Here is a 16,003-nt window from a genome sequence, read left to right as displayed (position 1 = left end):
ATGGAGAGGCTGAGCAATGGAACAGACTTCGTGCTGCTGGGTCTGTTCCACCACGTCCAAGCCCCCAAAGTTCTCTTCACTCTCATCTGCCTGGTGTTCCTTGTGACACTCATTGGTAACGTGATGATGATGGTTCTCATTTGGCTGGACTCTCGCCTCCATACGCCAATGTACTTCCTTCTCAGCCAGCTCTCCTGCATGGACCTCCTGTACAGCTCCACCTTTGTCCCTAAGATGGCCCTCGACTTCCTGACCAGGACAAACACCATTTCCTTTCTCAGCTGTGGGGTCCAGCTCTTCCTGTTTATGACTCTCGTGGGGGCGGAGTGCCTTCTGCTGGCAGTCATGGCTTATGACCGCTACGTGGCCATCTGCCACCCCCTCCACTACTCTGTTCTCATGCGCCCCACAGTCTGTGCCCTCATGGTGTCGGGGACCTGGCTGGGGGCACTGCTCAACGCCCTGATCCATGTGGTCTACGTTCTCACTCTCCCTTACTGTGCCTCCAGGGAAATTCATCATTTCTTTTGTGAGATTCCAGCTCTCCTGAAACTTGTTTGTGCTGACACCTCCCAGTATGAAAATGGTCTTTATGTTAGTGGGGTTGTCTTTCTCCTCGTGCCAATATCTGCCATCATGACCTCATATGGACGGATACTCTCCACTGTTTTGGGGTTAGGATCCAACTTGGGGATGAGGAAGGCGCTGGCAACCTGTTCTTCCCATATGACTGTGGTGTTACTCTTCTATGGAACAGCCATTTTCAAGTACTTCCTCCCCAAATCCTTTCACACTGTTGAGCAGGACAAAGTGGTCTCTGTTTTTTATACCATCCTCACACCCATGCTCAACCCGCTCATCTACAGTCTGCGGAACAAAGAGGTGGCTGGGGCTGTCAGGAAGGTGCTGGGAAGATGAGTGACCTGAGTAGAATAGCACTTTGCTGGGGCTGGAGGGAGGAGGGAAGGACTCGGCTGCAGAAGGGCCCTCCTGTGCCTGTCAGGGGGATAATGCCGAGCAGCAGACACTTTTTGTGTGCACCTCATGACCAGCCTCCCCACTGTCTCCTAGGAGGACGGCTACGGGAATAGGCTCCCATCCTGCTCACATCTTAGGGCATCACAAATGGATAAACTCACATGCTTCAAATCAGAACCTACTAGTCAACGACACAGAGAAAACACGGCTGCCTATTCTAGTAAGAGGAAAAATGTTGATGTTAGGTAACATTTACTGTATATAAAAATTTATATTAGTTATTTTTTAAATAGCAGTATTAAAACAGCCTTTCACAAGTAAGTTTGTGTAGTAACTTGGTCAAAATTTACATTTTCCAGTTATTAAGATAATTTTGAACACATTCTGTTTCCCCAACAGCAGCATTTTTTATTACTGCACTATTGTAAAGGTAATAGGCTTTTAACTGAGTTTAAGAGTGGGTGTGTGATTTGTTTGGTGGCTGAGAACCAGCTCCCCAGGCCTCCCCAGCAGAGGAACAAGGAGACAGGGGACTCATGGATATTTGGTAAAAATCGCCCGTTTAATGCAGAGCTGTTAGCATACTTATGAACTTCTGAGGGGGTTCAAAGTATAGGGCTGCATGTTGGTGTGACTGATCATTTATAGAGGGACAGCATTTCAACAGAAGCGTCTTGATGGGTTAACTCAAGGAGATAGTCTCTCTCCCAGGGCTACATGGAGAGATTCGCCCAGGGGTGACAAGCATTACATTGCTTTTCTCTTTCCTTGCTACTTAATACTTGCAGTTATTTGAATAAACACATTAAGAGATATAGATTCCAAAACTCAGTTCTCTGGGCTCCAAGGGCAAGCAGGGGTTTTACTATAGATACCAGACTAAGTCCTCAGGTTGATTTTCCTTCCCCATGGGGTCCTGCCTCTCAAGTCATAACAGCTTGCATCAGGACTGTGCTTTTATGCTTTCTAAACTGTTCCATTTTGATGCCGGGGTAGCTTTGCCACTCACTCTGGATCCATTCAAGTCCCACAGCGAGGACCCCTCTTTTTGGGGTGTTAGGAACTAAGGCAACTGAAGCCCAAGTCCAGTAATTATGATGGATACCTAGGTGTAGATATATTTGGGAGTCAATCAACTCCCAAATATTCAAGAATTCATGGTCTTTCTATGTTTAAGCAAAGAGCATTGCTGAATAGTAAAATATGAAAAGATTATAAGGGAAATAGGAAACCAAGTAATTCACTACAAACACAAAGTCAAGTCACCAGAAGGTTTGACTTATAAGTAACCAGGACTGACTTGGGGAATCTAATAACTAACACAAAGGAAAGGTTAAAAATAAACTCAGGGGATTTGGGGTGCTAATCAGAGCACTGCAAGCTTCTGGGGAAGAAAAAGGTCAGTTCACTGATGAAGTCAAAAATACTAGGGTTAGTATCCAATATTAATTGCTAGAATAAAAATATTATAGCTTTTATATTACCTACTTATTTACCTTGTGTAGTTATTATTTACCTTATTAGCATGCACTGCCATCCTATTGTTCATAGATTTGCTCGAGTGGGCACCAGTAATGTCTCTATTGTTACTGTTTTTGGCATATCGAATATGCCAGGCTCTGCTGTGTGGGCGGGATACTCTTGGTAGATTGCCAGGCTCTCCGATAGGGATGGAGGAATTGAACCTGGGTCGGCCGCATGCAAAGCTGTGGCTCCAGTCCCCTTATTAGCATATTACCTGTTATTACCTAATTACCTAATTGTCCACTTCTTATACTACCCACCTAATATATTTAAAGAATAGTACTTGGTTTTTAGTAAATTTTTCTTGATAAATTTTAATAGTAAACTTGATTTTCTTGATATGTATTTTTAATGAAACTTATTTTATTTACATTTTGATAAGCAGATAAAAGTGGAAATTTTGGCAATAAATATTACTTTATTTAATCACAATAGTAAAACCTTTTGTCCTATCTGTGCTTCTGTTTTAGCATTATTTTTTTTTTGCTTTTTGGGTCACACCCAGTGATAATCAGGGGTCACTCCTGGCTCTGCACTCAGAAATTACCCCTGGCTGTGTTCAGGGGACCATATGGGATGCTGGGAATCAAACCCGGGTCAGCCGCGTGCAAGGCAAACGCCCTACCCACTGTGCTATTGCTCCAGCCCCATGTTTTAGCATTCTTATTTGAGCTGTTTTCCCTAATGATAGAAATGTACTAGTCCAGGTTTTCATATGTTTTATGAAGCTCACTGATTTCTTATTTTAGCAATAAGTAGAAAAATTACCAGTCCATCACTCCTCTAACTTCCTTCCTTCTACATGTTACACATGTGGTAGAATATGTGTGAATTTCATTCTGCAAGATTAGCTCAATGGCACATGAGTTCCTTTTGGTCTTGAGCTGGAGACCATTCTAGAATGAAAGAGTTGCCAAGATTCAGGCTCATGCTTCCTGGGTCTGGGACCCTTGGAGCATTGTAGTCTGTACATCTTGACTTCATCTTGACTTCCCCTTCACACACCCCCCACCACACACACACACACACACACACACACAGACACACACACACTCTGCTTGTTTGAGGCATTACCCTTGCATATGGCCACAAGCAAGTTCATGCTGATCTTAACTCTGATATTTTGTTGAAACCCTCCAGCATTGGCTCTATTCTCTTTTAGTAGAAAGAAGTTTTCCCACTTCGGTTGAAAGCTGCGTGTTGAAAGTAGACTATAGACCGAACATGATGGTCACTCAGTACCTCTATTGCAAAGTACAACATCCAACAGGAGAGAGAACAAAAGGGATGGTGGTGGTTGGAGTCGGGGTGGTGGGAGGGATACTGGGAACATTGGTGGAGGAGAATGGGCACTGTGGAGGGATGTAAATGAAATGCAAACATGAAAGTTCATAAGTTTGTAACTGTACATCACAGTGATTCACTAATAAAAGTTTTATAAAAAGAAGTTTTTCTAGGGTATTGGGGTTATCGAATTAGATTTGTAAAGTTTTCTTGTCTTCTGACACTGACTATGTCTCGGGGTGTGCATCTCGTGTCTGTGTAGTTATTCACTGTATAAAAATTCTGCAGGGAGATAGAGGAAAAAGACTGGCAAGTCTGTTCTCCAGCTGGCTCCAGTTTCATCTTAGATCAGCATTTAAAGTCTTGTGGGGGGCTGGAGCGATAGCACAGCGGGTAGGGTGCTTGCCTTGCACGTGGCTGACCCGGGTTTGATTCCCAGCATCCCATATGGTCCCCTGAGCACCGCCAGGGGTAATTCCTGACTGCGCATTGCCGGGTGTGACCCAAAAAGCAATCAATCAATCAATCAATTAATCATAAACATAAAGCAACATCTTACAAAAAAATAAAGTCTTGTGGGTGTTCTTCTCAATATTATGCTTGTGACCCTGAGAACAGCTGAATTTGGTTCCCTAGATTTAGGGGGATGGTCCTGGCCCTGATGGGTGATGATGACAGTAGCGAGTTCAAGAGAAATCAGGTTGTAGATGTGTGATCTTTACACTTCAGTCTGTCACAGGAGCCTTTTCCCATTTAAAATGTTGCCCCTTTTAGACCAGACATTTACCTAGGACACATTTTCTCCTGGTAGCACCAACAGGTAGCCCTAAGTAGAAATGTATCAGAATTACAACTTAGAACCACTGTGGAGACTTTGAGGGGCTTTATGACATTGAAAACATGATTCATTAAGGGATACATGACCACCAAAAACAAGTCCTCTCCTGTTTCCTCCAGTGGCATGCTGGGACCCCCCCTTAGGAACACTGGGTCTGTGCAGACTCTCTCTCTTGCACATGTGTCTGCCTACTAGATCTCAAGAGACTTACCGAGGGACTTTGCTCACGTTGGGTATCCATGCCTGATTTGGAACTGGGATGCTTCCCCCGAAAGGAAGTCAACCTTGCTAGAGCCAGTCAGCTGTTTGCCAAGTCTCACTTCTTCTTTCTGCCCCCTCTACTTATAAAATCCTGTGACTTGGTGTGGCTCTTTGAGATGTTTTCTATCTGCTAGATTGAAAATAGCCTGATTCAAGATAGCCTTGAATAAAGTCAATACGATCTCTAAAATTTTATCTCATTGAATTTTCTCATAACAAAGAATGGGAACATTAACCATCATGTTTCTAGGCAGAGATATGCTTTCATTCTTTTACTCTTTGGAGTATGTAGGACTCACTAGGACTCTACCTATCAGAGGTGGTGAGATTCTTGCGTAGGTCTGAATAAACTGACAGATAGGAGAAAAGCAAGTGCATTTAATGTAATGTCATGGTGGTCATGGGAAATGGAACCCTGAAGGAACAGTTGAATTTGAGTATTTGGTTTGGGCATGACGAGTTTGGGCAGCCATGGAGGACTCTGGCAGGAGGAAGAATGTGAGGTCATATTGAGGAACTAGGATGCTTCAGTGAGGCATCCGCCAGTGATGGATCACTCAGTTCTTCAGAGGTTTGGAGCTTCCTTCTCCCTGTGTGGAATTCCTCTCTCATAAGGTTCTGTTCATTCTTGTTCAGTTTGAAGTTTCTGATATGCTCAGGTGCTGTGGGTTGGGGTTGTGTGCCTGGAACCCCACTAGCTCCTCAAGGCTTCATTCAAGTCATGTGGATGAGCGTCTGTACTCATGTGCCCCACTTCTAGGAACTGGAGAAGTGTGACTGAGCCTGAGTCTCTCATTATGACCCAGATGTGGTGTGACTGGGGAGGTTCCCCACAACTCTTCAGGGCTGGCAAACAGATTAATGTCAGTAGATTCATAGGACCAAAAGAGCAATTTCATTATGCATGGGCAATAACACTGGCATGAAGATTCTGAAGATAACTGAGCAAAGTGATATGCCATCCTGGATATCTATGTATATTCAAGGAGATGGGACAGGGGCTGGGACCTCCAAATGAAGGCCACTAGGTTACTTCAAGAAGAAGAAGAGATCACATGTTTGCTGGCCCCTGTGGAAGACAGAGGGACAGAAGGGAACTCAAACAAACAGGTGTTTCACAGGACTGGAATAGTACTTTTCTGATTGCCTCAGATCCTAGAGTAAAGCTGTCCTTTCTGTTTACTTTCATATTGTGTGATCCCTGATATTCCTGTAAATCATGTTTTGCTGCATACATGGCAGAGATGGTGTAAGAGGAGGGAGGAGGCAGGGAAGGAAGTTAACAGGAGTCCCACAGGGGAGGGAGAAAAGAACAAAAAACAAAGATGAGACAAAAATTCAAATGCCCTGGCTATTGGATGAGAGAATCTTGCAGAGACTCAAGAAAGAAAAGAGTCACCTGGGGAAAGAGTGATCACCAGGCTCAACTGAAGAGAGAAAGGGGCACTAGAGGAAGTGGCCCCCACGCTCACCAGGGTGGAGAGAGGTACTGGAGAAGGTGTCCTCATACTCACCAGGGTGGAGAGAGGTGCGGGCACTGGGGGGAAGGGCTCCCATACTCCCCATGATGGAGAGGGAGGAGCACTGGTGAAGGTCCTCACACTCACCAGGCTCTGATGGTGGCGAGAATCACCCACTGAGAGAAGGCTGGTGGCAGAAAAGGGGCTCGGTGGGCAGGGGGTTCTTACCTGTAACTGATTTCTGGAAGCCAAAGCCTCAGGTAAATGAGCTTGCTCTTCCTTAGACCCAGCGAGTTGAGTCTCTTCATGAGCCCAAAGCAGCTGTCTTATGGCGAACCCTCATCCTTAGATGAGCAGAGGTGCTCAGACAGCAGGCTCAGAGGTGTCCCTGTGTAGCCTCAGCCCCAGGTTCCCACACTGAGGCTTCAGTGACAGCTGTCTGAGAAATGGAGCCCCCAGCCAGGCAGCCAGGACTCTAGTGGTCAGCGTTAGCCTGTGGAGGCAGCCGCGCTGCAGAGGCAGGAAGAGTACAGGTCACGGTACCTTTGCCCTGTCATCTGCGTGCTAGAACAGGCTCTCCTCATGTGCTGCCCTCAGATTGCCTCTGCCTGCGATGAATGGCGCCTGTCAGATTGTTGAAAGTTAGTTCAGCTTTGCTCCGTGGTCCCTTCACTGCTGTGCACACTCATGGCAGCGTCCGCCGGCCAGCAGGACACAGTCCTGCTCTGCTTCCCTGGGCCGTCTCCTCCAAGGGAGGCCTGTGGTGCCCCAGAGCTCTGGGTCAGGGTGCTCAGCTATAGCACTGCCTGCTCATCAAACTCTGGGACAAGAGTCTCGACTTCCAGAGGGGATCCCCTGAAGGGAAGGACTCACCTTTTCCAGCTGACCCCACTGCAACTTCCCCGACTCAGCCCTCCATGGGCCAGAGATGGATTTGGGGTGCCAGTCCAGTGAGGCCTCTCCTCATCCCTGCCCTGTCATTTTCCCTGGTGTGTGAATCCCGGCTCTTCCCAGGAGGTGCTGGTTCTAGAGCCTGCAGTGGTGATGGGTAGGGGATAGTTTCTGAAAGTGTGGCCTCAGGTCTGCAGGTGCAGGCTCCCATCAGTGCACCCGTCCTGGCTAGGCTGAGCCGAGCTGCAGGTTTGCACCTTCCTAGCCTCTGAGCCAGGCTGGACCTTCCACTGGATTCCAGGGGCTCCCCCGCACAGTGAGGAAAACCAACCCGGGTCCGGCTTCACAGTACTCAGCCTCGTGCTGCCTGATTCAGCTGAAGGAGTTTGCCAAGAAGCAAGTGTGGGAGCACTATCCTATCCCCCGCCCCTTGTTGCTGGCCTTCTGCTGATGTGGGCAGGAGTCCTCGTGTGGGCAGAGCCCCCTTTGCTTAGGGGAAGGAGCTCCCTGTCTCCAGGAGGAATCTGACTGCTTTCCCATTGCATGCACGGAACTGGGCCATGCTCCACTTCCCCCTCACAGCCTGCGCCATATCCAGACTGGAAATCCTTCCTTTGGATTTCCTTGCACCTCCAGGGAAGGCTGGGTCGTGGGAAGCAGAGATGGAAGGCATTGCACACAGTACCATGCTCACCTCTCACCTTTTAACTTTCAGACCCAAATGGAGAGTCAAAAAGCCTCCAGAATAGCCTCTAAATCTCGGGTAGTACTTTCAAGGAAGCATAGAGAGAGGGTCCCACCCACTAACAGGAGAGGGTGCTGAGACCCTTGTTGTTTGTGGAGCATGACCTGGTGTCAGTCCCTCTGGTTCTCCTTAGCCAACTCCTGGTCCAGCAGGTGCAGCAGCTCATGGGGAAATAGAGGGAGAACAGGACTTAAAGCGCATCAACATTCCAAGGGAGATAGAAACACCTGAGAAATAATGATGCTTTGGGCTTTGCCCCAAACATACTTATTGTGATGAACTTCTTGGTTTATCTAAATTGTGCAACTGGGGAAAATGCCCAAGGTTGGGACAAAAGGTGGAGATTACCATGTGATTGAAAGGCTTGGGTAGGAATTTGGGAGAGGAAAAACATTCAGATGCTCTGAATTCTGGGTTTGCTGGCTATACATAAACAGAATCAGTGTGATCACTCTGACTCCAGGACCCCAAGGCTCTGTGGAACATTCAGCAGCAGAAGCAAACCCCAGATTCAGAAGAGAGACTTTCTAAGTGGCAGTCAGGTAGGACTGAGGAGTCTCCTCTAGCCTGAAAGCCTCACCTGGGTCTCTGCCCCTGCCACCAAAAAACAAGAGAGGGGTGGGTGGTAGGTGAGGTCAGGCGGCATCATGGAAACATGCTGTTCATGTTGCCAAATGTCATGTCAGTTCATGAGCTGACATAGTCTGTGGAAGTGCAGGACAAGATATGAACGTCAGGAAGCGCAGGACACTGGGCCTGACCCCAACGGAGATGCTCCACTCTCCAGTCACCCTCCCCCCTTGCCCCCCTCTCTGTCACGCAAGAGCAGCCTCCTCAGAGCCCCTTTCACCTCCTTGTTCCTGAGAGTGTAGATCAGGGGGTTCAGGAGTGGGGTGACTATGTTGTAGAAGAGGGTGAGGAACTTTCCCTGGTCCTGGGATGAGCTGTTTCCAGGCTGCATGTACATGTAGATGATGTTTCCATAGAAAAGCGAGACCACCGTGAGGTGGGAACCGCAGGTGTTGAAGACTTTCTGCAGGCCTGATCCAGATCGAATTTGCAACACGGCCCTCACGATGCAGCCATAGGAGGTGAGGATGAAAATCAGGGGTATCAGCACAATGATCACTGCCAGGACAAAGACGGTTCCCTCGACAGCTGCTGTGTTGACACACGCTATGCGTATGAGAGCTGGCATCTCACAGAGGAAGTGATCCAGAGTGTGGTGCCCACAGCGGGGAAGGTATAGGGTGACAGGTGACATGGCCAAGGAGTTGGCTGCCCCCAAGCCCCAGGCCACCGACACCAGGCCTGTGCAGAGCCGTGGGTTCATGATGACCATGTAGTGCAGGGGCTTGCACACGGCCACAAAGCGGTCGTAGGCCATGACTGCCAGGAGCAGGCACTCCACACCGCCCAGGCCCAGGAAGAGGAAGAGCTGGATGGCACAGCCTGTGTAGCTGATGGTCTTGTCACGTCCGTGGAGGTTATAGAGCAGCTGCGGGATGGAGCTGGTGGTGAAGCAGAGATCCAGGAAGGACAGGTGGGTGAGGAAGAAGTACATGGGCGTCTGGAGGTGTGGGTCCAGCCGGGACACCAGGATGATGGTGCTGTTGCCCACGAGGGTCAGGAGATAAGCGACCAAGATGACCACAAAGAGGACCCTCTCCAGACGGGGGCGGTCAGAGAACCCCAAGAGGATGAAATGTGCCTGGGCGCTATCGTTGGTTCCATCCATGCCTGCACCTGAAGAGAATGTCGACACTGGTCACGTCACAGGTGATGTAAGGGACAGTGGCAGGAGACCAGGCAGTCATCTCTGTCTTTCCTGTTGTCCCCAATCACCCAGTAACAGTGACGCATGGGCTCCCTCGCTCATCTTCGTCTCAGAGCATTGTAGAAACAGTGACAGCGTATGAACTATATATGTCAAGTTACTAAATCAAATTAAATGTATCTGTGGCTTCTCATCTGCAATTATTCCCAAAAAATAACAATTTAGAGAATTGGAACCCAAAATCTGATATACTGTGATGTTATGTGTTTTTTGCTCAGAAACAACATATGTATTTATTGTATTTAATTAGAAAAAATAGGGAAGTATGCCACAATTTCCTGAAAAGACTTACTTCCAAAGAATGAGATGGAGTTTATAGGAAACATTCTTTAATCCCCTGATATCTTTGTTAAAAACAATTGTTTATGCAGCATGGTACTGAAACAAAGGCAGACCCGCAGACCAATGGAACAGGGTGGAATATCCCTACACACAACCCCAAATGTATGATCATCTAATCTTTGATAAGGGAGCAAGAGATGTGAAGTGGAGCAAGGAAAGTCTCTTTAACAAATGGTGCTGGCACAACTGGACAAACACATGCAAAAGAATGGGCTTAGACCTCGACCTGACACCATGCACAAAAGTCAGATCAAAATGGATTAAAGACCTCAACATCAGACCACAAACCATAAGGTACATTGAAGACAAGGTCGGCAAAACCCTCCAGGATATTGAAGATAAAGGTATCTTCAAAGATGACACGGAACTAAGCAATCTAGTATAAACAGAGATCAACAAATGGGACTGCATTAAACTAAAAAGCTTCTGCACCGCAAAAGATACAGTGACCAGAATACAAAGACTATCTACAGAATGGGAAAGGTTATTTACACAATACCCATCAGATAAGGGGTTGATATCAATGGTGTATAAAGCACTGGTTGAACTCTACAAGAAGAAAACATCCAACCCCATCAGGAAATGGGGCAAAGAAATGAACAGAAACTTTCCCAAGGAAGAGATATGAATGGCCAAAAGGCACATGAAAAAGTGCTCTACATCACTAATCATCAGAGAGATGCAGATCAAAACAACCATGAGATACCACCTCACACCACAGAGACTGGCACACATCCAAAAGAACAAAAGCAACTGCTGTTGGAGAGGATGTGGGGAGAAAGGGACCCTTCTCCACTGCTGGTGGGAATGCCGACTAGTTCAGCCCTTTTGGAAAACAATATGGACGATTCTCAAAAAACTAGATGTTGAGCTTCCATTTGATCCAGCAATACCACTGCTGGGAATATATCCCAGAGAAGCAAAAGAGTATAGTCGAAATGACATCTGCACTTATATGTTCATCGCAGCACTGTTTATAATAGCCAGAATTTGGAAAAAAGCTTGAGTGCCCTAGAACAGATGACTGGCTGAAGAAACTTTGGTACATCTATACAATGGAATACTACACAGCTGTTAGAAAAAATGAGGTCATGAAGTTTGCATATAAGTGGATCAGCATGGAAAGTATCATGCTAAGTGAAATGAGTCAGAAAGAGAGAGACAGACATAGAAAGATTGAGCTCATCTGTGGAATATAGAATAATAGAATAGGAGTCTAGCACCCAAGAATAGTAGAAATAAGTACCAGGAGGTGTCTCCATGGCTTGGAGGCTGGTCTGTCATTCTGGGTAACTCAGAGAAGGGAACACCAAGTAAAATGTGGTTGGAGGTCATGCAGGGGAAGAGTGACGCGTGCCGAATGTAGACTAGAGACTGAACACAATGGCCGCTCAACACCTTTATTGCAAACCACAACACCTAATCAGAGAGAGAGAACAAAAGGGAATACCCTGCCATAGTGGCAGTGTGGGGTGGGGGGAGATGGGACTGGGGAGGTTGGGAGGGATACTGGGTTTACTGGTGGTGGAGAATGGGCACTGGTGAAGGGAGGGGTTCTCGAACTTTGTATGGGGGAAACATGAGCACTAAAATGTATAAATCTGTAACTGTACCCCCATGGTGATTCACTAATAAAAAATAAAAAAAAGAAAAAAACACAAATATCCAAGTGGAGATAAATGGATAAAGAAGTGATGATGGTGTTATATGTGTGTGATGAAATATTATACAGTCTTAAGGAAATATTCAATCAGGGAACTGGGTGGGGAATGGCAGTAATTATAGTATGCAAATATGTGAGGAGATAAATGTCACTTATCTGTGGTCTATAGATAGAGTAACAAGAATGTAAGGTATCAAATGATGGCAAGCACTGGGCCTTGGATTATATGTGAGTATGGCAAGCATGAACATGGGGATTATGTAGCTGACTATGATAAGGGTTTTAAACTACTTTGGTACTATAGAAGTGAGGCAACGATATGCATCATGGAACCATAAGTGTAAACACTAGTGTAAGCATGTGACCCAAAATATCACTGATCACTGATCACTGTCATCCCATTGCTCATCGATTTGCTAGAGCAGGCACCAGTAATGTCTCCATTGTGAGACTTGTTGTTACTGTTTTGGGCATATCGAATACACCACGGGTAGCTTGCCAGGCTCTGCAGTGCGGGTGGTATACTCTCGGTAGCTTGCCAAGCTCTGAGAGGGACAGAGGAATCAAACCCAGGTCGACCGAGTGCACGGCAAATGCCCTACCTGCTATGCTATCGCTCCAGTCTACCCAAACTATAATGAATACAATTTTGTGGAAATGAGTCTACAAAGAAATTGCTCTTCAAGTCATATTCTCTCCTGAAAACCTATGTCACATGCTCGTCTTTATGTAGCTTTGATTTCTCCACCATGGACAGGCCTATGTTCTCTCTTAAACAGGTACTTCCTCTATCTCCTTCCCCTCACATCTTTCTAAGTAAATTTTGTTCAATAAAAACTACTGGGCAAGGAAGGAAGGAAGGAAGGAAGGAAGGAAGGAAGGAAGGAAGGAAGGAAGGAAGGAAGGAAGGAAGGAAGGAAGGAAGGAAGGAAGGAAGGAAGAAAGGAAGGAAGGAAGGGAGGAAGGCAGACAATGAGTGTGCAAAGGAGGTGGGGCAGAGGGAATGAGGAAACCTTGGGTCACTCGTGGAGGATAATGCTACTGATGGGGATGTGGAGATGGAAATTTAAATGCTCAGAAATGCCCGAAAATGTATTAACAGCATTGAAAAACACAATGTACAGATAATAATAATCACTGTCACTGTCAAAAAATTGTTTATGAATTTACAAAGAATACACATGCATATATGTTTAATAAAGTATTTCATACATTGCAGTGCCATAGACTGTTTTACGTTTTTCCTGAGTCTGTAATATGTCCTTTCACTCATTTCATATCTAAGGAGACTTTTGTATCATCACCCTTAACACTTAACAAAGAAATGAAAATTCCAGAGGAAGAAAATAGAGACAGGAGGAAAAAACACTGAATTAAGTTTTCAGTCACTGTAGCACCACCAAGATTTACAACACACAGCTGCACATTTTTATGGCGCACATCTGTGTGTTCTAGGATACAGAAGTTATAAAGAGTAGGTGAGTCTCATGGGCAATGTGGAAGGATTGGCGTTTGAATCAGGATCAAACTTGGACTCCAGTCTCCTCCTGTAGATTTCCTCAGGCTGGGGGTGGGGGGAAATGGCTACTCCATGCAGGGTTCGCTAGACTGAAGGGAAGGAGACATACTACATTGGGGCTGCAGTGATAGTTCATCGCTAGGGTGCTTTCCTTGCACACGACCAACCTGGGTTTATTCCCTGGCCCATATGGTACCCTGAGCCTGCCAGGACTGATCCCTTAGCACAGAGCCAGGAGTAAGCCCTGAGCACTGCTGGGTGTGGGCCAAAACAAACAAAAGGTAGGCAAATATGTATTATTTTGTATTCTGGCTTTTGCTACTCTGCTTGCCATCTCTTAGGGAAAGGTCTGCGTGCCTGGTGTTGTCACTTGTCCTAAGAGTAGCACGAGTTACGGTGTGTCTGTGGACACTGTGGTGGCACGTCTGTCCCCATCCCCGTCTTTCCCAGAGGGAGGCAATGCTGATCACGGGCTGTGTTCGGTTTCTTTGCATCGTCCCCTGTGACTGTCCCCCGCCCCCCCTATGGCTTATGGCTTCACACAGACCCCAGAGTGCAGGCCCAGCTCTCACCTTCCCCTGCACAGTCTACTCACATTTTCACTCTCGTGCCTCTGGGTGTCAGCCAGGACAGAGCAGACAGAGCCGGAACTGGGAGCTGGTGGGGCCAGGTGCTGCCTGCTGCCCTCCTGGGCTCACACGGTGCTGCACATAGGTGTGGCTCCCGATGTGGGGTCCTGGAAGGTGCTGTCCTCGGTGGCCCATTGCTCTCTCTGTTTAGGGGCTCCTATTTAAAGAAAGGGACTGCCAGGGACAGCCTGGAGCAGCCTCCAGAGGAGGTGGAGAAGGACTCTGTGATTGGGCCCATTACAGGACCAGATCTGATGCAACTTCTGGGCCTCCAGGGGCCGTTAGTACCCAGCATCATGTGCTGTAGGCGTGAGTTATCCAAGTCCCTGATCTCCCTGAGGGTCCAGGTGGAAAATGAGGATCATGAGAATTTGTCCCCTGATATGAAATAGATTATATAATGGAAATACTCACCCATGTTTGTTTAGCATCAACTCTAATTGGCTCCTTTCCTTGCCCCTAATAGTTATGAAACATCTAAAAGGCAACTGAGGCATAATGATACCCATCCTGCCTAGAAACTGTCCATGCATTTCTTCTCACCTCTGATATGCAATAAGTCTGGCAAAAGTATTTTTGATTTTTTAATTGAGAAATGTATGTATGTTTGTCCTGACACTGGAAAAATGCCTCGGTCATTGTTTTAAAAAAGCTTATCACCATCCCCCTCAAATAAGAAAGTTTATTATTATTATTTTGGGAACTGGGTGATGTATTATTTTGTCATTAGTTTTTATTTTAAATGAGCTCACCACCATTGTTGAATTACTTGAAAATTACTTGAAAATACTTCATTTTCAAAAGCAAATATTTGATTGATTGAGGTATTTTCTATCCCTGATTTATCAGCCTGCATACATATGACTATGTTTTCAGGCGCTCTAGAGAAAATATGACATCATTAAGTGAAAATTTCAAGCAGTACCAACAAAGCAATTGCCACTGTCATCCCGTTGCTCATCGATTTGCTCGAGTGGGCATCAGTAATGTCTCCAATGTGAGACTTGTTGTTACTGTTTTTGGCATATCAAATACACCACGGGTAGCTTGCCAGGCTCTGCCGGGCGGGCAAGAGGGATATAATTTGAGAACATGAACCGATGAGGAATTACCAAGATATTTGGACTAGTTTGAGGTCATTGACTAGGGAATCTTAGAAAATGATTATTTGACTACTTTGGAGTTGGTCCAGTACCAGAGCCAGAGAGTGGCAATTCAGTTCAGCTAGACCGTACCTATCTTAAGAGACCGTATCTATCTTGAGAGAGACCCTATGGATTTGTGGAACTTGTCTTCTGTGCCATACAGACGTCCTTACTTCCTTGTTCTGCACATGAAAGGAGATCCACAGGGCCCTGAGCTTGCAGAAAACTACCTGAGGGGTTGTTGCGACAAGCATAGACACGTCTAATAAGTCCCAGTGCTCCCAATTTTTCAGCCCTTTGGGACACTTCGATCCAATCAACATTTTCAGTTTCTCAGTTCCTTCTGTTCATAAGGGAGCTACTTTACTTCCTGTCTCCATCAACCCAGTAGGTGTCCTTCCAGTTCCCCTCATTCAGAACCTCCCTGCAATTGAGAACTATTCATTCCCCAGTTAATTCACCTCACAAACTAGTTCCCTCTATTCCAGTGCAAGGGGTAGAAAAAGTCAAGTAAATTATTTGAAAGATCATCCATTCTTAGTTAAAATGTAACACATCTACAAAGATACAGAGCTCACAAAAACTTTGAGTGGGATTTGGCTTTGTAATCATGTTTCTGATTTTAGAGATTCTGCAACTATTAGTTGGGAACCATCTGCATTGACCAGCCCTTGGGGACCCTGAGGGTGGGTGGTGTGGGGAGGGGATGCCAGATTTCCTGAAGGTGTAGGAAACTATCTGCTCTGAAGCTCTGGGGAAATTTCAAAGCTGAAAGCTTCAAGAAAAGGAAGGTTGATTTAGTCCACATCACTTTCTGTAAACTTTCCCCACATCCCCGCGAGCCTGACATATGGCTCATGGCTGCACAATTCAAGGTGTTATTGTGT

The 16,003-nt window shown here is 46.2% G+C and overlaps 2 protein-coding genes across 2 annotated transcripts; one reads left to right on the top strand and one right to left on the bottom strand.

The window, feature by feature from the left end:
- On the top strand, positions 1–918 carry LOC101545682 (olfactory receptor 2T27-like). The gene has a single exon (XM_004611618.2). It carries the CDS (start codon positions 1–3, stop codon positions 916–918), a length of 918 nt encoding a protein of 305 aa, XP_004611675.1.
- Positions 919–8,768: 7,850 nt separating this feature from the next.
- Positions 8,769–9,719, bottom strand: LOC105943110 (olfactory receptor 2W3-like). Its single transcript, XM_012933429.2, has one exon. The coding sequence runs from the start codon at positions 9,717–9,719 to the stop codon at positions 8,769–8,771; it is 951 nt and encodes a 316-aa protein (XP_012788883.2).
- Between the last annotated feature and the right edge of the window lie 6,284 nt (positions 9,720–16,003).

Source organism: Sorex araneus, chromosome 2 (assembly GCF_027595985.1).
Source record: "Sorex araneus isolate mSorAra2 chromosome 2, mSorAra2.pri, whole genome shotgun sequence".
Lineage (NCBI taxonomy): Eukaryota > Metazoa > Chordata > Mammalia > Eulipotyphla > Soricidae > Sorex > Sorex araneus.
This window is presented reverse-complemented; position numbering and strand designations above follow the sequence as displayed.